General features: G+C 45.3%; 1 protein-coding gene across 1 annotated transcript; it reads left to right on the forward strand.

Annotated features, from left to right (window-relative positions):
• The first annotated feature begins 1,470 nt into the window (after nucleotides 1-1,470).
• On the forward strand, nucleotides 1,471-17,315 carry LOC119399624 (xaa-Arg dipeptidase). The gene is made up of 6 exons (XM_037666427.2): nucleotides 1,471-1,678; nucleotides 2,414-2,562; nucleotides 11,789-11,938; nucleotides 14,642-14,783; nucleotides 15,718-15,963; nucleotides 16,538-17,315. The coding sequence occupies exons 1-6, from the start codon at nucleotides 1,471-1,473 to the stop codon at nucleotides 16,879-16,881; spliced, it is 1,239 nt and encodes a 412-aa protein (XP_037522355.1). The 3' UTR covers nucleotides 16,882-17,315.
• The last annotated feature ends 6,204 nt before the right edge of the window (nucleotides 17,316-23,519 follow it).

The raw sequence follows: 23,519 nt of genomic DNA on the forward strand, positions 1-23,519 counted from the left end.
ATGTACACCATGTCTTACGGCACTTATTATTTGTAGAGTTCTTTCCCGAATATGGCGCACAGCCTACCTTCTCATAAACTGTCGTTGAGTCTTCTGGAGGCCATGCCATGTTTTCATGCTTTTTGAGACGAGAGCGTATTTGCTCCAAGTTCACACATGTATCATTAATACGGGGTTTTACGTGCCAAAACAATGATATGATTATCAGGCAAGGAAGTTGGAGATCTAAACATCTGAACGGAAATTAATGCATACAGACATAGGGAGCGTTTTTCTGCGGACTCCGTTCAGGCAAGTAACGGATGTCATGGACACGAAGCAGCAGCTTTATCAAAGCCAACAGCATCGTTTCGTTTAAATAAGAGTACTTAATATTATGAACAGTGAAAAGACTAGACGCAGTATACCTTGACTGGACGGACAAAACCGCGGATTGGATATACGTTCGAAATGTATAAAAAAAAATCGGCACTGACTTTAACGCGTTACATGGAAACATAATACTGTTAATGTTTTTTCAGGCATTGATCAACTGAAACGTCTACAGATTTTTCATTCGAATGATATCACGACAGATAGCTATTTGACAAGGAGGGTATCATTTTGACAAAGGAAGAATTTAAAGAATCAGAATAATAAACTGTTCATGATAATTAATTATATGCTTTGAAATATTGGGGCACATGATGATTGCAGGAAACCGACTCCAAATTATAGTCATGCTTATGAACACTTCAAAATTTACATGTAGAGTGAAATAAGTAGAATCAAGATCATTTTTATGTGACTGCGGAAGCGTCAGAGCCAAGCGTGCCTTTTCGTCCAACTCCCCTGCAATGCACCGGTTTGGTGTAAATAATGCTGCCGTTGCACTTGTGTCCCCCAAGCTGATTGCAATTAGCGCTGTTGAAGGTTTTGTGTTGGACGCAATATTCACTAGGTAGCTAGGGCGAAACGGACCACATTATAGCGCAGTATACACTGTCCAAATTTGATTTTACTCCACCGACGTAGCGGGCCGAGAGCCGAGCGTCACAGTGCCGCGCACTGAGCCAGGTATATTGAAAAAAAAAAGAAAACCTTGACGCAAGTTATATTGATGTACAAGTCTATGTTGAGCAGTAGAAACTCACAACGATACTTTTCGTCAACCTTTGCCACACAAACATGCGCTTTAAAGTGAGTAACTAAGACATCAATTAATGTGTCTCATTTAGTCAGAAAAATGTACTTGTTTCAAACGATGTCTGGCGGAAGAGCGGCAGCGAAGAAACTGACAAATTTTCCAATTTCCGAGAGCTTTTAAACATTTTTAAACTAAATAGGGTACTCAATTTAGCATCACTAAACTTCATTTTTAATCGCTTTCTGTTGATAATGCATTATTATTGTCTGGCTTTATTAGTTGATTGGGTCAGTGTTGTTGTGAAAAAGGAGATCTCAATCAGCTAATACGCTCGTCTCTCTCAGATGGAAAAGTATGAATGCGTCGTTGAAGATGCTATCGATTCAAGAGCTGCCGTGCTGACCTCCCTGGGGCAGTACCTATGGCAAAATCCGGAAGTGGCATTTGCCGAGCGGAAAGCCCATGACTACATAAGCGATTACCTCGAGAAAGAAGGATTTCAAGTGGTGCGAAAGTACGTGCTTCCAACGGCCTTCCGCGCGGAATTCGGAGGTAAGTTCCGCGCTGTGTTTTCTTCGTTAGCATGCCCTGCGACATTCCGCTCAATTCGGATATGGCTATCCGAAAACTCGGCAAAATATAATATTCCCTCTTGCATGTATATGTTACCATCATACAAAGACTGTAATGTTTATATAAGTACACGAACAACTGCGACGTTTATATGGCTCATTTCCCATTGTAGTCGTCATCAATGCATTCGAATTCCCAACAGCAGCGCATGGCAGTCTGCAATGCCCCTACTGAGGTACGCATAACCAGTAATTTCTTGCTGGTGTAGTTCGTCTCTATCAAATAATTCTCTAACCCACCCATTCCAGTTTATGTGTTTACCTTTAATTAAAATGGCTAAAAATAAAAACCATGAAACTTCGTTGCAAATAATGTGTTGTGCATGCAATTTCTTTTACACAACATTCAATGTACTAATATCATAAATTGAAACGAGAAAAACGGTGCAGAGACGGCTGGAGCACGTCATCCCGTTTCCAGTTTTACCTTCGTCTCTAACAAGGGCTTATCACGGGATGGAAACAAACCGTTTGGACAACGCAAAACTTTGGAAATACCACTGCACGATGATAGCAGGTGGCCCTTCCGTGTGATTATGCGTAAAAGCTGACATGCTTGGTCATTTGTCACGTGTGTCTTAATTTCTACTGTTGTTACAAAGGGTGGCGACTCTAAGGCACCACTTGAAATGAGGTATTTTCGAACCAATTGCAGATGGGGACGTAACCGCTGCTTTTCTGTGCGAGTACGACGCCCTTCCGGGTCTTGGCCACGCTTGCGGTCACAACCTTATTGCGCAGGGCTCGGTAGCGGCCGCGGTTGCCGTGAAAGAGGTCCTGCGACAAGCATCGTTGGCAGGCAAGGTATGCTGCTCTGCGGAAAGTCAATCATGTGCTTCTAGAGACTCGCCTCCGCTAGCTGTTTCCGGAGTGCTGCCATGAAATGTAAGCTAACGTCGCAATTGATAGAAGACCTGTCCATATCTCATATATGGGTCATTTCGGAAGCGGATTTGCCGTCAGAATTCGAGAAACATATCTATACCTATCTCAGGAATGCCTAATATCTGGACGCTAATTCTGAAATATAGTTTTTTTTTTCACGGTTATGTTTGAACACAAGGTGACGAAAAAAATGCTTGAGGCCAGTAATTTCTGTGTAGCTTGCTCGAACAAAGCCTCGTTAATGTCAAGGTGCGAGAACATAATGGAAGTACCATTTAGCGAAGTCAGAAAAATTTTATTTCCTGGGAAGCACTAAGTAACTGCTAAAGTTCTAAACACGTACGCTGGCTTGATACCTGCCAACGCTTGGCTCCGACGAGAAAACGAAAGAAAAGTCCGCATTAACTTCTTGTGCGGAGGCGATACTCACAGTCGTTCGCTGATGTTCATCAGTCATCCTGGACCGGAAAGCTAACTTGTTCAGTTTCAGCAAGGAAAACAGGTACCGCACGAGTAGGTACCATCGAACATTGCGATAATCTTAGCAGCCTGTCAACGTAGCAGAGGGTAGCACGCATCATCGAGAAAGTCATAAAAGTCTGGCACTCCCTGGTTCCTGCAGAAGCCTGCAGATGAAGTTCCATGTTTAGCTTGGGCGCGGCATCACCCACCGGCACCGGAAAAAGCAAAGCGAAAATTTGGAAATCATCGACAATGCTGGTAATGTCCTGGAAGCGCTCCTCAAATTCTGTTTGGAGGTCCACACCGCTGTGCGAGGAATCTTTCACCGCGTAGCTAACGTTTGGCACAGCGCTGAGGTTCTGGGCAGTCGGGATCCCCTAGCCACGTATAGTCGTGAGCAATATGAGCTAATACACAGAAATTACCTTTTAAATGTCATAGTGGCTTAACGCAGTTGTTAAGCGCAAAGGTGTTCATGACACTGAATGCTCAAGCAGATATGCATCTCTGGAAATTCAGTATGTCACATTCGTATGAGTACATTACAATTAATGGTTGAATAAACACGAATTCGGCGTTGTAGCTCATATTGCTCAGGATAGTACAATGAACTCACGAATAACGTTTATCTGAGGAGGCGGTAGCAGAGCACTGCAGGGGCCAGTACCGGTCCCGAAACTCGTTGAAGTTTACTCAGAAACCAACCCGGTGGCTCAAAGCGAGACCCGGACCCGGCCCGAACCCGAGAAAAAATTTCACCTACCCGGCCCGGCCCGACCGCAGATCGGGCCCGACAGGGGCCAGAACCAATGATCTAGGTGGTGTTGCCCGAACATGGAATCGACAAGAAAGCGTTTTAAGTGGCAAATATCTACGCTTTGTTGGCGCATGCTTCGCTAACAATTATACTTTAACCTACGGTAATTTCTTGTAAAAAGGGACTCACGGTGAAAACAGTTGAGCGGACATACTGGGTGCGATGAACGTTTGTTCGGCAGTGATATACTGTACCTATTTTTTCTGCAAACACATTGGGTATCATCAAGAGCATTTTGTTGCACATATTGTAGCAAGAGAAGTGATTTGCAGCATGAGTTCAGTTTCGTTAGGGCGCGCAATAAAAACAGAAGAGACAGAGAACAGAAGACTCTCTTCCGTTTGGTTTTGTTGCGCTCTCCATTCCAATTTAAAAGTGTGCTGCAACGACAAAGCCAATCTTGCCACAGCAAGAGGAATAGAGGAAAAAAGCCAAAGTTATTGCCTTTGCGGTAAATACACTAACCTCGTTAAAATTATACCGAACCACGTGCCCCACGTGTATTTTTAGAAATACGTAGGCGCTGCAGAAAGGAAGAAAAAAAAACAGTTGTCATAGCTTTCCATTCATTTATCACACCACTGCTGGTATTTACAGTCTATAAGGTTTTTTAGCATAGTTTATAGTTTATTCCTTCACATGCAAAGTACAAAGAACCAAATTATCAAGATATCATCACATATCCTGCCGCGCCCAAGTTTTTTGCACTGCTTGCGCTAGCGGTGGGGGCACACATCTGCCTTGCGAATTGTGAAGGCGCCGACAGTGAATTTCTCAACTTCCACCACTGGACCAAATTGAGGATGACTTTGTGGACTTCGGCAGAAATAGAATAGCTGTCCTGCTCATCCCTTCATTTCTCTCGTTCTCGAGCGTCGTGCCACTCTTCAATATAATCTATAAAGCTCCCCTTTGAGGGCTTCTCCTTGCAGTTTTCAGCAGTGTGGTAATGCATGGTTTGCACCATGCTTTTTTTCCTATTATAATGGTGTATGCCTTCCTAGCGATGTCCTGCCGGTATAAGGTGGCCATCGGACAACGCGGGTAGCATTTGAGGGAGGTTTAGGAAGCGATTTCAGTCTATTTTCAGGGTTTTTTCCAGATTGGTAATAAAGGTGCGAATAAGCTTCTCGACGCTTACTCGTTGGATTCATACGGTTCGAGGTAAGAGGACATCACCCGGCACGGGATTCGCAATTGTCTTTTTTCAAGCCAGCTATTTCGTCAAGCGAATATATTTTGCTCCACGCCTTGTTTAATGGACCGATGCTATTCCTGCACATTCCAACGCTGTTTCAGTAGTATCACGCAGCTCTCGCGCTATATAGCGCAGGGGTCTGAAACACGCGGCCCTCGTGATGCGGCCGGCGAACCTCTCGCGAGCGGCCCGCACATGACTGTCTTCGTCAAGTTTTTATTGAATTGTATGGACAGTCTCGGCTGATTTTTGCCCTCCCCATCGTCATGCACCGTATATATATATATATATATATATATATATATATATATATATATATATATATATATATATATATATATACATATATATATGTATATATATATATAAACCACAAAGAAAAATCAGGAAAACTTTCCGACGCGCGAAATCGAACGGGAGACCTCTCGCTTCGCAGCGCGCAGCGTTAGACGGTTAGGCCACGAACAGTGCCGTCTTCCAGCCTGCTAACGGCAAGCTATTTATATACACCATTTACTTTAGCATGCTTTCATAGTCACCACATAGATGGTGCGATGTGCGCGCGTGGCGCGCTTTAAAGATCGTCGCCCCGCTCCTGCGAACGCCGTTGCTCTTCGCCCTACAGGGCATGGTCGCCTTCGTGCGCTTATCTCGACAAAAGAAGGGGCGGCCGGTGGGGTGGAGCGGGGGGCACGAAGGTCACTTCGCTCGCTACAGCGGCCGCGTTTGCGAAAGGAGCGCGCTGTTCAAACAGAAATAAGTAACACCTGTGACAGTTTAGTTCGCGCTCCTCCTGTGTGTACCTGTTCGTTCATTCCTTGCGTCCTGCTTTATGTTTGAGCAGTGCGCTTCAAGTGTCGAGCTGTGACGCACTAGTTCGCGCTCGTCCCGTGTGCGTTCTTTTCGTGCGTCCTTTGGGCTCGAGCGACGCACTGGAAATTTCGAGCTGCTTTCCGTTCTTCGCGTTACATTCAAATTTACTGCTATCGCATTCATTGCTTCGCCGTTGCGGCGAAACTGTGACTTTTTTATTTGCTTTATAAGTGCATCCTTGAGCTACAGAAGCATGACAGGTCTGAATCATTTTTTTCGTGAGGCACCGCCTTCAGCCACCATGTGTTGATACATAACCGTGAAAAAACGCTTTATTGCAGAATTGGCGTCCACATTTTAGTCATTTTGGAGATAAGTATCGATATACTGGTGGAATCTTGTCACCAAATACCCTTCAGAAATGACCCATATATTAAATATTAAAAAGGTCTTTCAAATGGCAACGTTAGCTGACACCTGGTGCAACCTACTCCTCCCCCCCCCCCTCCACTCCTATCTTCGGCACTGTCCTGGCCCTTGCGGACGTAAATTTTCGTGAAGCTCAGCGGCACACAAAGCAGGATGTGCATGTCCATCTCCCGTCACATGACCTCTGAAAGCCGAGACAGAGCCACGGAAAAAGAATGTCTTTAGAAGGATTTTATGCACTGAGACTCCGCGCAGACTCTTCGTTTTAGTGGAGGGCTGGAACTTTCAAGAACGTTTCCCTGCCTTGGAGCTCCGTGATCGCACTTGCGATGATAAATTGTAACTTGTAGGTATACATTTAGTATATTACACTTATTACTGCGATTACAGAATAACATTTGAGATATAAAATAATAATGAATCGAAATAAAGTAAACAATAGTGACATGTTAACGACATAAACGCCTGGTGTATTTAATTTTAGATCGCCCGTTTCAGATAAATCAAGTTGCCCCATACACAAGAAGCAAAAGAAGTTCAGTACTTGTCGCTCATAAAACTTCTCCAAATAGCTTGCCCCACGTAAAAAAATCGTTTTGTCGAGATATAGAGTTGGTTGGTCAAAGGTGTAGGACATGCTAATGACGCTGAACGTGTCGAAGTGTAAGGTAATGTCTTTCACCCGTAAACTTGTTAATTCGCAATTCACTTATCGCATTAACAATAGTGTTATATCGCCGACTGGGAACTTTAAGTATCTAGGCGTGCACTTCACACCGAACTTATCATGGTCAGAGCACATAACCAGCGAATGTGCCAATGCATCTAAATAGTTAGGATTTTTGTGCCGTAACACGAGTAGTGTACCATCCCCCTTGTGAAAACTTGCCTATTTAACTTTCGTGCGACCACAGCTTGAGTACGTGTCTCCCATTTGGTCGCCTCATCAGAAATACCTAATAGAATTATTAGAAACCATTCAGAATAGAGCAAGCCGTTTCATTGCTCACAGCTATAGTGCCCAGTCTAGTATCACGCAGATCAAAGCCGAACTATCATTACAACCGTTAAGTACACGCCGTAATAATGCACCGCTATCATTGTTTCACAAGATAATTCACTCTGACGAGTCATCATTACCATGCTTGAAACACCAGGTCTACACATCGCGAAGATTGCACAACATTCACAGCTACGCCCGCATATATGGTGCGGCGCAATCATTTAATTTTTCACCATCACCTCGCGCTATCCGTCTCTGGAACAGCCTACCGGATAACATTGCTTTCCTTAAAGACTATGACACCTTCTGCATGCAACTGACCAAACATTTTTCACACCACGCCTAGTTTCCTTTACTTAATATGCATATTTTTCTTGATAATCTTCTAAATCCCATTACGTTCGCATTTTTCATTGCACTGTCACGCGCTTGAGTTGTTATCATTGTACAAGTACGAAATTGTATTATATTCTGACTGTGTAAATGTTTTCCTATGCTATACTTACTGCCATGATGTGCAATCTTTTTTATGTCTGTTTACTTGTTTGTTAATTTCCTTTTTCACTGTTATTTTTTCCCCTAACATGTATAGAATGGTATTTTAGAATTTTCTTGACTATGTAGAAATTTTCTTTTTTGAATGAGCGTATGCATATGCAATATGTATTGAACACTATGCCCCCTCACCCTATGCCTCTTCTGGGGCCTGTGAGGCATTTTCTAAATAAATAAATAAAATTTGAAACCATATGTACGCGCAACGTATGAGGAACACACTTGAAGTTACACTAAAGAAAAAAAAAATTCTTCTAATATCAGTAAATTACTCTTAAAATTGAATAATCACCACGCTCGCTGCAACAAGGTTCTTAGTAAGCGAGAAAACGCGTAAGAGGAAAATGCGGGTTCACAAGCCACCTTGAAAATCGTGAAACAAACACCGCGACGTCATATATTCTGACGGCGTCTACTGGGGTCTACGTAGTTCCTAATCGGTAAAAATTAAGTATACTTACTTCTGAGAGGGCCATAGACTTAACATACGAAGTTTAAAGAAGTTTTGTTGACCCAATGACCCCAAAATACGACAAATACAGTTTGAAATTCGTGACGTGACGCGTGCAGCTTTCGGCGCGAAATTTAAAAATTGAAGTTTGCCCTTGATTTTCTCCTTACGATGGTGGAACTAATTACATTCGAGTTCTCATAGTACACTTTATCAGTCTTGAATGATTCATTTTATCATTTTAGTGTCCTTTTGAGAACTGAGCAAAGTGCAAGCCCGGCCCGACCTGAGCCCGCCACCTCAAACACCGGCCCGGCCCTAAGACCGGAGTTTCGGACCCGAGCCCATCCCGGGCCCGCCATGAAAACTACTTTACCCGGCCCGGCCCGGCCCACGGGCCGGGCCGCGCCCGGGTTTTCGGGTAGGCCCGAGCCCGTGCAGTGCTCTACAGTCAAGCATTACTACAGAGCCGCGACAATGCTTGAAACTGCTTGGTAAAAGAGCTGTGTACAGGCATAATATAAGAGCAACGTCAACTGTGGTTGCAGTGTTGACTAGCCGCTTTGAGAGCGATCTCACAAACTATACACATCTACACGTATGACTCAGCAAACTAAAGTCAAGCGTTGTACTGCCCCCGGCAGAATACGTCGACGACCGCCACTTATGATCCATACGTTATCACCCCGTAGCTCGCACTACGTTTCGTTAGAGCTGACATATCGGCAGTAATGTGAGCGTGCACGTCAGGTCGGACCATGTACCACGGGCAGCGTAGTCTACGTTCCTGGTAAACCCCCGATATGTGCACGACTACCCAGTGTACACAAAGACGTCGATCCACCTCGTAACGCTTGGCTTAAAGCAAGAAATAAAAAGTGCCACATAGGCTGATACTTGCCCAATGCTTCGCATGAAATCGGTTCCCACAAAACGTGGGATCTGCTGCAATTTTTTTCTCAATTGTTCATTGAACGTTCCCTTGTCTTCACGCATTTAGCCTTTCGTTTAGATGCCGCCACTATTGCCGAGAGCTGCCGCGACTGCCAGGTCTTTGTGATAAAAAGCAAGCCTACTTGAAATGAAATTGGCGCCTGCAAATTACAACCTCTGTCGTAAGGTAATTTGACTGTACCCTTCATTTTTCATTGCTTTAGGTTTCTGTGCTTGTCGCAGTTGTGGCTCTGTAGCAGCTTTGCCGCCACTATTGCTAGAACTATTGCCACTGCAACGCATTAAAATAGAGACGAACTTTTTTATTAGAGCAGCTGAAGTTGTTTGGCTGTCGCCCTTGTGGTAGAACTCTATTAGTTCAGGAGGTCATGTAAGCAGTCTGCCTATCTGGCCCTGTATGCTAGTTTTCGCTTGTCCTCACGGATTAGGATAGTGAGTAAAGTGTCCCGTTAGGCCTGTGTGGGCTGTTAAATAGGAGGGAGACTTTGTGGCTTCGGTCGGATTCTTACACCATGTGATACACGGTGTTTGGCTTGTGGCAGAATTCGCAGTTGCATTCATAAAGTGCTGGGTGAATGACGCTGTGTTTCGTGACGCATGGGAAAGTGTTTCTTTGGTATCGTAAACAGAGAAAAGGACGCACTTGGTATAGCCAGGTTCCAGTCAAGAACGACCGAGGTGGCAATAGCTCTTGAATGCGCAACGCAGGACAAGGACAAGAAATTGAGATATCACAAACTGAAGTGCTCCTAGTTTTTCTCCTCGTTTTGTGATGCTTCGTATTCGATATGAATCAGTACCAGGTCGTCCAATCGTCAGTACTTTTGCTACGGCAAGATCTTGACAAACTCCCAAACAGAGTGCCCCAGTTATATTATAGCCCGAAAATTGAGAGCCGCTTTACGCATCCTCGAACGCCGCAATCACTTGGCTGAAATATTTACTGCCTGGATACTGGGGCACTCGTTCCCAGCAGTCAACGAAGCAGCCCATACTCCATCCTGAGAGCACACTCTCAGAGTGGCTTCACTAGGATACCCAGTAGCGGCGTCTCGAGACAAATCCGTACCGCAAAGACACACATGCATACCAGCACACCACACTCTTGGAAGAAGAATCTATTCCTTGCGGCAGTCACAAATCTTGGAGAAGGACACGATAACTTTGAGGCATCGCTAAAGAACTGGAAAAAAGAAATAAAAAATGGATGTAACGCTATGGAGAATCTGGGCCCTGTTGTAAACGTTTTCATTATCAAGCCATGGATCCAGAGCCGTGCAATGCTATACAGAAAAACGTGTCACAAAATCCTAAATAATAAGGGAAATGCCATATTTCTTCGCTGCTTTCCTAAATACCTTTTATGCAGCGGCAAACACATTAAGATGACTTGATACATTAAATATGACAATAAATATACAAATCAAATGTATTAACTCTTTAATTAGAGGAGACAGGCGGTCTGGTACCAATGGAGAATTTAAGCCCTGCCTACAAAGAGCCAATGTAGCTTTGAGGTTTCCAAAAAGCGTTCACTGGCAATCTTTGTGTAGGGTTGAAATTCGACCAATTTCGTAGAATACACCGAGACAAAACGCTGAGGAGGGCAACTGCCACATTCTTCCGAGGAGTCAAGAACTAGCCAACGTCAGTAATAATGTCAACCTGTCATCTTTCGTCTGTGTGAAGGTTTCGCTTGCCAATATAGCACGCTAGGCGCACGTAGGTTAACGAATGTGCAAGCACTAACACAACTGCAATTGTTATCGGGAAGAGTGACGCCATTCTTGTCCTCTGCTAGGGTCTAGCAGTTGCGCTCAGAGGAACTTCAGTTTCGGTTTCACCCGTTAATTTGGTGGGATTTCTTCACTTTGCGACAATTACAAGAGGCAAATGCGGAAATTTCAAAGCGGAAATTGGATCTTCGTAGGAAAGACCAATTCTGCCATCTGACCCGACCGCCTGTATCCTCTAATTAGAAAGTTAAATACTTCTGATTATGACATCATCAATTATGGCATTATTTATGTTCTATAAATAATGTCATAATTGTTGTCTCGAGACATCTTAAGATATCTGCCGCCCCAGGAAACTTAATTATGAAGGCAGTGAGCAAATATATAATTTCCCGTATTCTTCACGATTTCCGGACACATTTCTTCAAAAATCCTGTAGCCATACTGCTGCGACTACCTGGCAACCAACCAACCGACCGACCTACTGCACAACTACTACTACTACTACTACTACTACTACTACTACTACTACTACTACTACTACTACTACTACTACTGCTACTGCTACTGCTACTACTACTACTACTACTACTAATAATAATAATAATACTAATAAAATTTCTATTATTATTGAGACGCAGTGGGGCTGCTACCTAAAGTGGTAGCATTGTCTCAACATAGGTTTTGTTTCATCATTCATCACTACCTTATTTTCTATAACCTGCAGGTAGTGATGCTTGGCACGCCAGCCGAAGAAGGAGGTGGTGGCAAGGTGCACCTCCTGAGAGGTGGAGCCTTCGACGGTATTGACTACGCGCTCATGGCCCACCCGAGCTCCCGTAACGTAGCTGCATGCCGCACTACAGCTGTCACCAAGGTGAAGTTTTGCTGTCGCTGTGTCACTTGCTCATTGGCGCTACTGTGGGTCCATATAAATTAGGCACACAGGTAGTATTGCAAGGGAATAAGGGTGGATCAAATGCCTAGGTGGGAATAACGGGAACGACGAGAAGCGGAGGGCTGTGTTACGGCGCTCGACCACCGACTTCACGTGCGAACGGAACCAAACTCTATCACAGTGGCAGCGTACCCGTTCCAAATTCATCCATTACAAAGAATTTTCCAAGGACTTGTCTGTGCCGACAAACGAGACGCGCTGCATTCACTACCCATTGTCGCTTCGCCTCGCGCTTCTGATGTTCGTGCTCCTCGTCTCCCATGTTGAGATAGGTTGTTCCTCGCTTCCGGTAGTAGGTGGCAGTTCTACCGTCGCCGTCGTGAGAGTACTTCCATCTAACCCACTAGACGACACCACTCAGTAAGGACCAAAAGGACAACGCTTCGGAGGTGAAACTCCCAAACTTGTGCCGGTGCGCCACTCTGCATGAGGAGGTGGCGCGAAGCTGACTGCCGCGGTTAGGAGAAATGAGGCCTTAAACAGTGTCTCCCCTTCAACGACATCTCCCTCTATCTCTCCTTCTCTGAACACCCTCTCTCCCTTGTCCCTGTCCCCTACGGTGCAGTGCTTTTCACGGGAGGAACAACTGAGCTCCAAACCGCTCACTGTAGGCTGCCTAGCCTGCCTAGATACAGTGGCAGAATGCGGGGCTCGGTGACAAACTCTCCCGCGGAGGTCACGTCACAAGCGAACTGTGAGACATTACATCCTTCTGTGCATATACATAAACAATCCTCCTCGGTCGCTGTCGTCACTCCTGCCTCATTCACTGACCATTCAGTTGTCTTGAGCGACACAGCGGTCATATAACAAACTCTCATTTTTATTTTCTCCATTTCTACAAACTTTCTCAAGTGAACAACCACTGTATCCCGTTTCACACCCTGACACAAGCGATGTGTGCTCTAAAGATTTTATTTCTCTCGAGAAAGAACGGGGACCAATATGATACAATTATGGGCAAGTAATTATGACAAAATGAGGGCTTCTTTCACACTTTGTGAATCATTTGCAAATGCCCAGGAAAGTTCTCGTGGTGCTGTCGGCTCCAAGCAGCCGGATATGAAGCAACAAATAATATAATATTTGTGAAGCATGAAAGTTAATTTCAGTGCAGTTCCAAGCAATGGAGTGGCTCTGTGGTAGAACACCTGCTTGCCACGCAGACGGCCTGGGTACGATTCTCACTCGAAACTAAGATGTTTTAATTTTTATTTTATACGAGGATATGATTTTGATGAGACGACGGGACGGAGCGCTGTCACCCGCGCTCTAGTGTGTTGGTGAACCATCTCGCCAATGGATCTCGCCCAACAAGAAGTTCTCTTAAGTAGTGCTATCAACAGCTACCCCTTTTTATGGCCGCCACGCATCGTTTTCTTGCCACAAGTCATTCAGCCAGCATACAATCATGGTCTGCACCACGTGTCGCTGCATAGCGAAGATGCGTGTGTTCTCCGGGACGCTTCTTTCGGGCCTGGGCGTCCTCGACACTGGTTGCATGCACACTTTAGATCCATTTTGCTGGCCTGCTTTAGCGTGCTCCTTCTGCGTCTCGCACTGAGAGTGAGAAAATGGCATGATAGCATTTCTTTTCCTTTGCTCACACGCTTCCGGCACGGCGTCGGATGCGAGGAGGCGATTGCCATTCGGTGGTGTTGCAAGCAACCCATCGACGCACGCCTCGTAGACCCCAGCAGGAACGCCCGGCAAGTCCGATGAAGAGAGAAAGCTTCGCTTTAAAATTCCCCTTCGCTACCTCATATGCGCATCGACTCTCCAAGCTCTGCAGTTAATGTCATGAGTGGCAATGCGCTTGCTTCGAATGTCTTCTTCCAGTTTTTATGGAAAAGAGGCGTGAAGCGGGGAGCGTTCAACACATTAAAGGGACACTAAAAAGCAAAACGATTTTTTTCTCATATCAGTAAGGTACTCTTTCACAATACCAAAAACACCACGCTTGCTGCGAGAAGACGCTTAGTAAGCGAGAAAACGTGCAAAAGCAAAATGTGGGTGGCGACGCCACCTTGAAGTTTCGGCATCATTCACCGTCACGTCACATGTTTCGACGGCGCCTACTAGGGACTACGTAGTTCCTAATCGGCAAAAATGAAGTACATTGTCCTCTGAGGGGGCCATAGACTTAGCATACCAAGTTTGGGGTAATTTTGCTGAGCCGAAGGCACCAAAATACGATAAATGCACTTTGAAATCCGTGACGTCACGCGGAGAGATTTCGGTGCGCAATTTAAAAATGAAACTTTGAACTTGATTTTCTCCTCTATTAGTAAACCTATGATGGCGAAATTAGCGACTATAAAGTTGTCGGAGCACAACTTATTGATCTAAACCAATTCATTGTTTCTCTTCAGTGTCGTTTAACGTTGCCTTGTGTGCCTTCAATACAAAATCTCGGGTGTACTAACGTCGCAAATTTTGTTTGACGATGGCCTTAGTGGCCTGCTGTATAGGATGCGAGACACTCACGATAGAGGGCTCGAAATAACAAGTGCTGCATGTCAGTGCTCTACGTACTGATGTGTGTTTGTACGTCAAAGAACAAGGGCGTCTCATGTCTTATCTTTTCTTCAAGTTCCTCTTCTTTCTGTCAATTCCATCCAGTATGCGGTGACCTACAAGGGGCTCCCCGCTCATTCAGCTGGGGCACCCTGGCAAGGCCGCAATGCCTTGGACGCTGCTGTTGCTGCCTACGTTAATGTCGCCATGCTCAGACAGCAGGTCAGGCCCGAATGTCGCTTATCAGGTGAGCTCACCACATCACATACATTTAATACGCTGGTGGTCTACATTTCTGGGATAAGTGCGCTGTAATCGCAGTGAGGATGGAAAGAGCGCCGCACACAAAAACAATGCTGGTTCACAAACGATAGATGAATTGAGACATAGAGACAAGCACGAACGACCAATGACGGGAGTTGCTGCAGCCGTTAAGAAAATGTTCTTATGCAAACAATACTACGTTGTTCCCGAGTTGTTCGGGGCTAATATTGTTTGCAAAAGTCACTTACAATAACTTTTGTGGGAGTCCGATATTAACGTCTAACCGGGCTGTAGGCTGGCCGGCTGTTCCGTTCATTCCTTGAGTTGTCGAACCAAAGATTCGCGCGCTCTTGATACAACATAAACGAAACACCCCCCCTTTTACATAATCATCGAACATGCTAAAAGGTGCCTTTGGCTTGGTCGTGATGCATCTATGTTACTAAGGGACGTAATGGCACGTTTTACGAAGAGGAAATAGCCATGCCTGAAATTAAGACAAGCTTCGCTCTGAGGGAGATTTCTTGACACTGTCAATTAGCTACATTGTACATTGCTTAGACATACATTGTCCTGTATCAATGCGTGAGTAATGTGTACGTTGTGTTCGACCATTCAGTTTGCGTTGAAGCGATGGTCAGGATGAAGGTCGTTTCGATCGCTGCAGCAGCCACGTTGACTTACGCCAGTGTTTTGTAGAGTTACGCCAGGTCGGATGCGAGAGGTGTGAGCTGCTCGCCTTACTTCGTATAACATTCCATTATGTCTATATCGCATTCATATCTTCGCCCTTGCGGCAAAACTGAAGTTTTTGTTTACGCCGTCGGCACACAAAAGATGACGGAGACATTATTCGCACTATTGATGTCAGTCTTGTCCCCATTTGCCAGTTGAACGTAAAGGTCAATGCTTTGCAGGCATCTTTCGCAAAGGCGGTGACCAGCCCAACATCATACCGGCCGATGCTGCGCTGGAATTCGATTTGCGCGCTCCAGAAGCTTCGCAACTCGACGAGCTCCAGCGCAGGGTTCGCGCCTGCTTCGACGCCGGAGGTCGAAGCGCAGGGTGCGAGCTGAGCGTGGAGCAGCCAATGCCCATGTACAAAAACCTCGTGCCAAACTTGGTCATGGCAAAGGTTTACAGGGCTTACGCGGAAAAGCAGGGTAAGCCTTCATTCGGAAGTGTCTAGTTTGATCAGTAGCGTTTAGCTTAAACGGATATTTCTAAGGCCTCTAGTGCAAATAGATAAACTCACTGCACTCGACCCCAGAAAATGCGGTCCACGCAAGCGCGTGCTGAAATTACCATCTGCACTGGCGGGCCGCCTGGTCTCGAGATCCTTGCATGGTTGAATGCACCGATTTTTGGCTCGCAGGCATGTCAGAATATCGCTTCCGCATGAGCATATTATCACCCTCTTGGCTCAAGGAGCCAAATGGGCGTCCAGCGCAGGCGATGTTCTGTGTAAGGGGTCATACACTTCTGGCAAGACCATAGAAAAGGCACCCTTGGGCGCGTTCTAAACTTACACATAAGACAAACGTTACATTCATTATTTGTCATGGCCTGTCCTCGTCCCCCCGCCTCCATCAAGAATAAAGCCATCGATGCAGATGAGGCGAATTGACAAAAGAAAAAAAACTTTGTGTGCGAGCGTGATTTGCTACTTGCGTAACTAAAGTAGTAGGGTACTGCAAATGACGCCTAATTCGTTTCTATTTCTTGTCTTTAAATCAGGACTGCAGTTCCCGGATGGTGACGTGTCTCCGGCTAGCAGTGCGTCCACTGACGTTGGCAACGTGTCGCACGCCATTCCAACTATTCAACCTTACTATGCGTTAGAGGCTGCCACGTCTGGTGGGAACCACACCGAAGGCTTCCGTGAAGCCAGCAATGACCAGCGCTCCTACGACGTAACCCTGAAGGTCGCCAAGGCGTTGGCACTTACCGCCATAAGCGTTATGAGTGACTCTGTAATTAGGACAAACATGAGAAAAGAATTTACATGCTCACCGAAATCAGCGCTAGAAGAAGAACGAGTTGACAGAAGCAGTCAAGTGGAAATGGGGTCGAAACTGTAGGCCCATTTTCTATCGCTATGACGAGTAGACGTGACAGTAATTATAAGCGACGAAATAAATGTAAATGCACATTTGTTCGAGATGGAAACAGACCACGGTCAAATAATTGTTTTGAGGGTATTACAGAATACACTGTGGTATCCAGGAGCAAATGGTTCATAAACAAGTGACCGCATTCGCTAGAATAGCGTATGGTAAATTGGGTCGTTCTTGCAAGGATGTTGTGGGCAGTGAATCGGTTTGAATATTACATTATCTGATATAGGAACTTAAACTAAAAGCATCTGCCCTTAAATGCTCTAAGCACTTTTAAAACAGAGTAATAGATTAATCGCTTTAATTATTATTGGATGCAGATACTGTAATTTCTTAGGAAGCAATATCCGAATGTTTGTATTACAGATGTTCGCAAGCTTCAATAAACCAGTGTTTCCGTCAGTCTTGAGCGAGCTCGTCATGTTGTTAGTATGCAAGAGTGGTCGGTAATCGGCTGGGGCTTTTTATCTCGTAATGGGGCGCTAGTCACAGTAGACTGCTAGTACTGATGAATAGTATAGGACGAATTATGTAATTAAAGGGCAGATGCGTACCTTATATGTGAACACATGTACATGCCCACAAATTTATCCACTTCTTTGTGTTTCTAGGCCAACGTATCCTTTGATATCTCCTAATATAATCTGACTGATTGTTCATTACCTGCACAGTATTTTTCAGCGCTATACATGGATTGGACCTCCTTAACGTTTTTGCACACGCTGAGGGACAAACATCTAGTGAAGCATAAGTGTACCATCTTTTTATAGCCGACCATAGCGCGTGCGTACTGACTCTTTGCTCATTTGTTGATTATTTAGATTAATCGAATAACGAGTCTAGGTAGCCTGAAAGCTCAGCGTCTGAATTATGTATCCAGTGTGCCAAATATCAATACCTAACATCAACATATAGGTATAACGATTATGTAATACAAGAAAATACTGTTTGCAGGTGAACAATTGCAATGTGAAGCAACACCTAAAAGTTCAGATGTGTCCAAGACCATCTGCAAGATCTTTTTTTGAACCTGACTTTACATTGCAGGCCTCTGCAAAGCTCATTTGTCGGTTCGCGTGCTTCTTGTTGATTAATGAGCCTCCGTGAAGCGACAGCCTCGTAGTATAGTGAGGAGGCCTGCAGGAGGCCTGCAACAGTAGGGTGCCTGCACCGGGAAAGCGTAGGTCCCTATTTCTAATTCCAAAGTAGCACCAATGTCACCCGAACTATATGGATTTCCGTGAAATATATGTATTTTTGCAGCTTTATTCTGCGAGTGGATGGCATTGTTTTTCCGTTTTATGAAACTTACTGGGCCACGAACGCTTTCATAGAAGTTGTTTGTCCTTTCTAACCTCTGTAATATTATAGTCCTTCCACATTTTGCTGTGTTATTCTTCTCGGTCATGTTATTTCTTTTGCACGTATGTAATCGTGCGCACCATACATTCAACAGGTTCTACCCAACAGAACTTAGCAGAATTAGGCAAAATTCTTGCTACATTTGAGTCATCATTGCTTCCAAATTAGGTCTGGCTGAAGGAGGCATCACCAATATTTTTTCGCAGCTGCTAACACGGCAGACTTTGGGAATGCAATGTCTAACGTATATCGAGGGAAGGCAAGGCCTTCAATCTGAGGACGGTAGATGTGTTTGCCTCGTAATGGATAGGGAAAAACTGTACCCCAAGTACTCTTTAGCGGCGTCGCCACAAAGCCATCGCTGTGCCACATGCTCGAACTTGTTACGTATGCCAGTGGCCTTTGCAGCGATATACATCAAAGATATTTTAAAGAAATGCATTACCACTGAAAACTTAACGTTAAGAAATTGAAGTAAACGGTAACATCGCAGAGAAATTGCTGCAGCGCCGCAGTGAATGTTCACTCACCAGATATCGCAAGACGACTGATAAATTTCTAAAAATAACGAGAACATGGTAACTGCTGCCCAACAAATGACGAGTTCCTTACATCTCTCAGGTCAGCACGTTTTTCAGTCCGAGGAAATGGAATTCCATGGTGGAAATTCCGCACTACTAACACTGACAAAAATAACGCTCCTATCATGGAACTTCGATCGGAAACCTCAGCTGGCGCTGCGGTTTAGGATGGATTCAATAGCCCGAACTATAAGCTAAAAAATGCCTGCGCCGTAAGATATACATGACATTTTGTACACCATGTAGGCTCTGAATTGGTACTGCATGCCAGATATCGCCTTGATGCAGACGAACGTATACAGGCCAAAGTGGACGCTGCGACAATGCGAGTCTAAGCGAGCTTAGACTACCGTTGTTTCAAGCTACATCACCACATTTAGGGGGTAATTTCTGCTAATTCGGGTGTGCATCACCGTTTCGTGATGTCATGATGTTATTCAATATAATTTGTGGGGTTCTACTTGCCAAACCCGCAATGTGTTCATCAGACACGCCACATGAGGCGAGAGGGGGGGGGGGTGTTGCTGCGGATTACTTTTGACCTCCAAACCACCTCGTCCACGTGAATATAAGTACACAAATGTTTCTTTTTATTTCCCCCCTATCGTAATGCGGCCGAGAATGGAACCCGTATTATCGAGCGCTTATCTGCCAAATGCCATGACCACTGAGCTACCACGGCGGCACTGGTGTAGTCAGGAGGTGGCACACCGGGTACGTGCCCCTCCATGGGATACCACGGGATACACAGCACTAAATGACTCTGGACTACATTTGCCAACCCACTCCCACTTCGGATCAGGGACGTGCCCCCCCCCCCCCTCCGAGACAAATTTCTGCTTACGCCATTGCATGGCGGTTTCCATGGTATTATCGAAGCACCAAGTGCGGCATATGGCGGATATTATCGAAGCCTTTTACATCCTGAAATAGGGGACAGTTGCGTCAGTTACCCGTCAACGCGGATATTGAAAGACAATATCCATTTTTTGCTAAGCACGTGCGTAGTGTGAGATGAGCATGGATGATGCTCATTGCATATGCTTTAGCACCCCGTAGTGACCTAACGCTGGAAGGGCTCACGTGCTATTCCTTGCCGCCTGGTTTAACTCTCCCCTCTCCTTTTACCAAGTTCAGTCCGGAGTCCGCGCACGCACCCGCCCGTTCCTTCTTCGTCCGTAGCCCTTATTGTGAGCATTCGAAAAACACCAGGAGTGAACATAAACTAGCTGAGTTTTCTATCCCGAAGCTCCTTTGGGTTAAGAAGCAGAATTTACATTACAATTTCTTTTTACGCGATAGCGTGAAGGAGCTCGTTTCGCAGAATTTCCGGGCTCGGCGTAGGCGTCGTTGATTGTGAGCAAAAATCATCGTTGTCCATTAGCGAAAACTTGAAGCAGGTGCAAATAAATAAATAATAAAAAATATTCCGTTAGAGTGGGAATCGAATCCATAACTCCTGTGTGACAAGCAAATGCTTTATCACAGAGTCACGCCACTGCTTGGAACCTTTACCAAATCCTATACGAGTGGCATGTTGTGCGATGAGTCTCCTTAACGTACGTAATATTGCGTGGGAGAAGCATAGAGTCGCACCAGGCACCAAAACATGTGAATTGTTGAACGAATGGTTGGTTTAAAGGCCCACCAATTAGAATGCGCGTGGGCATAATTAATCACCATTATCAGCAACAGCATCACTTAAGTGGGCAGCTGCTCTGGTGCCCGTGTTACCTTACGGATGCGTAGTGCTTGCTTCGCAGATTCGCAATTCGCTGCGAGATCGGGCTATAGGTGGCAGCACCGTCGCCGCGTTTGTGTGGATAGGCAGTCGGCGGCGCGTATACAAATGTACGCAGCGGCACTTCGCCGTAGGCGGTTTGAATCGATTGTCAGCAAATAAAGCTCGTTGCCTGCAGCCTCATGGTGATGTATACGCATTCCATTGCCACATTAATGCACGAAAGCGGCCTGACGTTCCTATTACGTGTGAGAGAAGCGCAATCTGCCAATCAATGTGGTACTGCCCTTCGGTCACATTAGTGTTGTGCACTGTGCTCGATGTTATTTCTTGCACGTGTTTCAACTGTGTTTTGCCTAAACCACAACATAAATAGTGTTGCGCGACTGAGCCAATTAAGTACTTACTTCTTGCTCTAGCGGCTACAAAAAAAAAAGAACCTGTATTTCGGCGTCATTAGATGAAGTAGAACTTTGTGCACTGTGCTTTTCTGTATGCGTCATTACACATGCCGCTATAGAAATGCGTGGCTTTAGGGCTTTTCTTTGTCTACTGCTAACCGGCGTCTGCAGACCCTAGTTCATGCTCTGCGGAATCACAAGCCTTTCGAAATCGCCAACACATCACGAGATGATGTCGCTAAAATTCTGCATTGACACCTCGACATTCAGTACTTTTTGTTTCGTTTAGGAGGACGTCAAATGCACCATATGATGTTCTTGAACGAAAAAGTGGTACCCACATTGAAATGATTTTGGCGAATGGACGGTACGATGGTTAGACCTTGCGGCATACCGACACGCGCGTGCACTAACTTATTAGAGTGCATAGAAGTCGCGTAAGGCGAAACGCTAATGTATATCGTGTAGGCATACGTACGAGCATTTTATACTGTGCTAGCACAACGGAATAAGCTGTAATCTGAGGACGTGCATGACGTACGCACACATGCGAACACGATGTGGCTAGCAGACGACGCAAGGAGCCATCCACACGACGGGGTTTCGTGCGCTCGCCGCTAGGTGCCGACTCTGCTCGATCTCGCAGCCAATAGCAAGAATCGTGGCGTAGTGGGACTTTGCAACTGTAATTGCCGTAGGCATCCTAGGATAGTGTGAAACGTCCAATGTTACGTCCACGTACGTTACTTTCTTTGTGACACGGTGTCCACCGAGAACCGAAGCAGGCTAGCGTTTGAGAAGCTGATGCGAAAGGGGCTCGATTACGCTATCGTGTTCTACTCTTGACAGCGGAGCTCAAGCCTGCGCCATGTTATTTTTGTCCATTTGTAAATTTCCGTCGCATTTCTCGCTTTCAACATTCGCGTCGAATTCATTGTCTGTTCCACTGACCCTAAGATTTTGACTAACCCTGTACTTACTTATCAACCGTCCTTTTGTCAATTTCATGTCCTCGACTACATCAGACCTACTTTTTCGTTGCTTTCCATGGGATGCGACGCAGCAGCACCAGCACAATGTTTAATCGTTGCTTGCCCTTTATGCATTTCCTCGCCGGTTTTCCTGGTCACAAATACTGGGGTGTCCCAGGCACTGGTTCGCATGGTTCTGCCCAGTCATTTATGGCTAGGCACGCGGATGTCTCCGAATGTTTGCCATGGGGCTGCCATATCACTACGTTATGGGACGACGCCGGCGCATCGGCCTTCAAGCTGCCAATTGTATTGTTATTAGCGTTATATATCGTCCACACTGCGCCTCCATTGATGTTATTCATGCTCTTGCCAACTTCATGTGCGATGTTAATATTGATTCATCGAGATTGATCTGTGTTGGTGATTTGAACGCTCCTGACATCGATTGGCCTTCCCTGACTGCAGCGGGTCGTGATGCTGATATCTGTCAGGAATAATAACTATTTCTTTGTGGGTGGGGCTTACTCAAGTCATATGATGTGCAACTAGGCTTAATTATATCCTAGAGTCAGTTTTCTTAAGTACAGATCTAGATAATAGCTAATTTCTTGCGAGGCAATTGAAGGAATGTCAGACCATGAAGGTGTCTTGATAGCTCTTTGAACCACGTCCAAATCGCCCTATACATTTAATAGCTTCCCTGATTTCATTCGTGCTGATGACAATTCCTTTACTGATATTTCAGCCGATCATTTTCAAACGTTTTGTGCGCTTTGCCTCGTTAATTTCTTTGAGGATCTCGTTTAGTAACGTATCCGAAGATTTACACCAGCTAAAACAAAGAAAAGCAATGCTATGCTTCCTTGGATCACTCGTGACATCTTACATTTACCTCACCGTATCCGTCGACTTAGGTGCTCCAAAATAACTAGCAATCCCGTTGACCTCGACAGAATTCAGAGGGCAACGAGTGAACGAAGCTCCAAGATGAAAACGGCGAAAGATTTTTTTTTGCGTGTAGTTGCCGGACATGTTAAGGACGAATCCACGCAAATTTCGGCATTCGAGTTTGCCGAACGATGCCTCACCGTCTTTCAGAATTGATAATGACGTTATTAGTGCGATAGTTCAAATCCCAGTGTTGGTGGCGACGAGTGCTGCAAAATAAAGGTTTCTCCAACTGACAGTTCATTGTGAACAACTGTGCGCATTTTTTATTGCGTTTTACTGAAGAAAACCGGCGGATACGTCGCCGATCGGCAGTTGCACTACGTATCCTACAACAGTAACTGAAGCATTCATTCTAAAAAGACAGGGCGTGCAAACACGGACACAAGAAAGAACTCACGACACCACAAACGCGACTAACAACATTGTGGTGTCCTGACTTCTTTCTTGTGTTCGTGTTTGCACGCCCTGTCTTTTTAGAATGAATACTTACCAACTAGCTCAGCTCTGTGTTATTCGAAGTAACTGAAACTTGTGGACTTACATTTCATTTTGGCACAGGGGCACGCGTAACCGCGAGTATCTCTGATGAATG

The sequence above is a fragment of the Rhipicephalus sanguineus genome, chromosome 7 (genome assembly GCF_013339695.2).
Source record: "Rhipicephalus sanguineus isolate Rsan-2018 chromosome 7, BIME_Rsan_1.4, whole genome shotgun sequence".
In the NCBI taxonomy this organism is placed as follows: Eukaryota; Metazoa; Arthropoda; class Arachnida; order Ixodida; family Ixodidae; genus Rhipicephalus; species Rhipicephalus sanguineus.

Excerpts from the sequence above, each read along its gene's own strand:
- LOC119399624 (XM_037666427.2), top strand. The coding sequence starts at position 1,471 with ATGGAAAAGTATGAATGCGTCGTTGAAGATGCTATCGATTCAAGAGCT. Across the intron at positions 11,939-14,641 it reads GCACTACAGCTGTCACCAAG|TATGCGGTGACCTACAAGGG; the intron begins GTGAAGTTTTGC and ends AATTCCATCCAG. Across the intron at positions 15,964-16,537 it reads GGCTTACGCGGAAAAGCAGG|GACTGCAGTTCCCGGATGGT; the intron begins GTAAGCCTTCAT and ends TCTTTAAATCAG.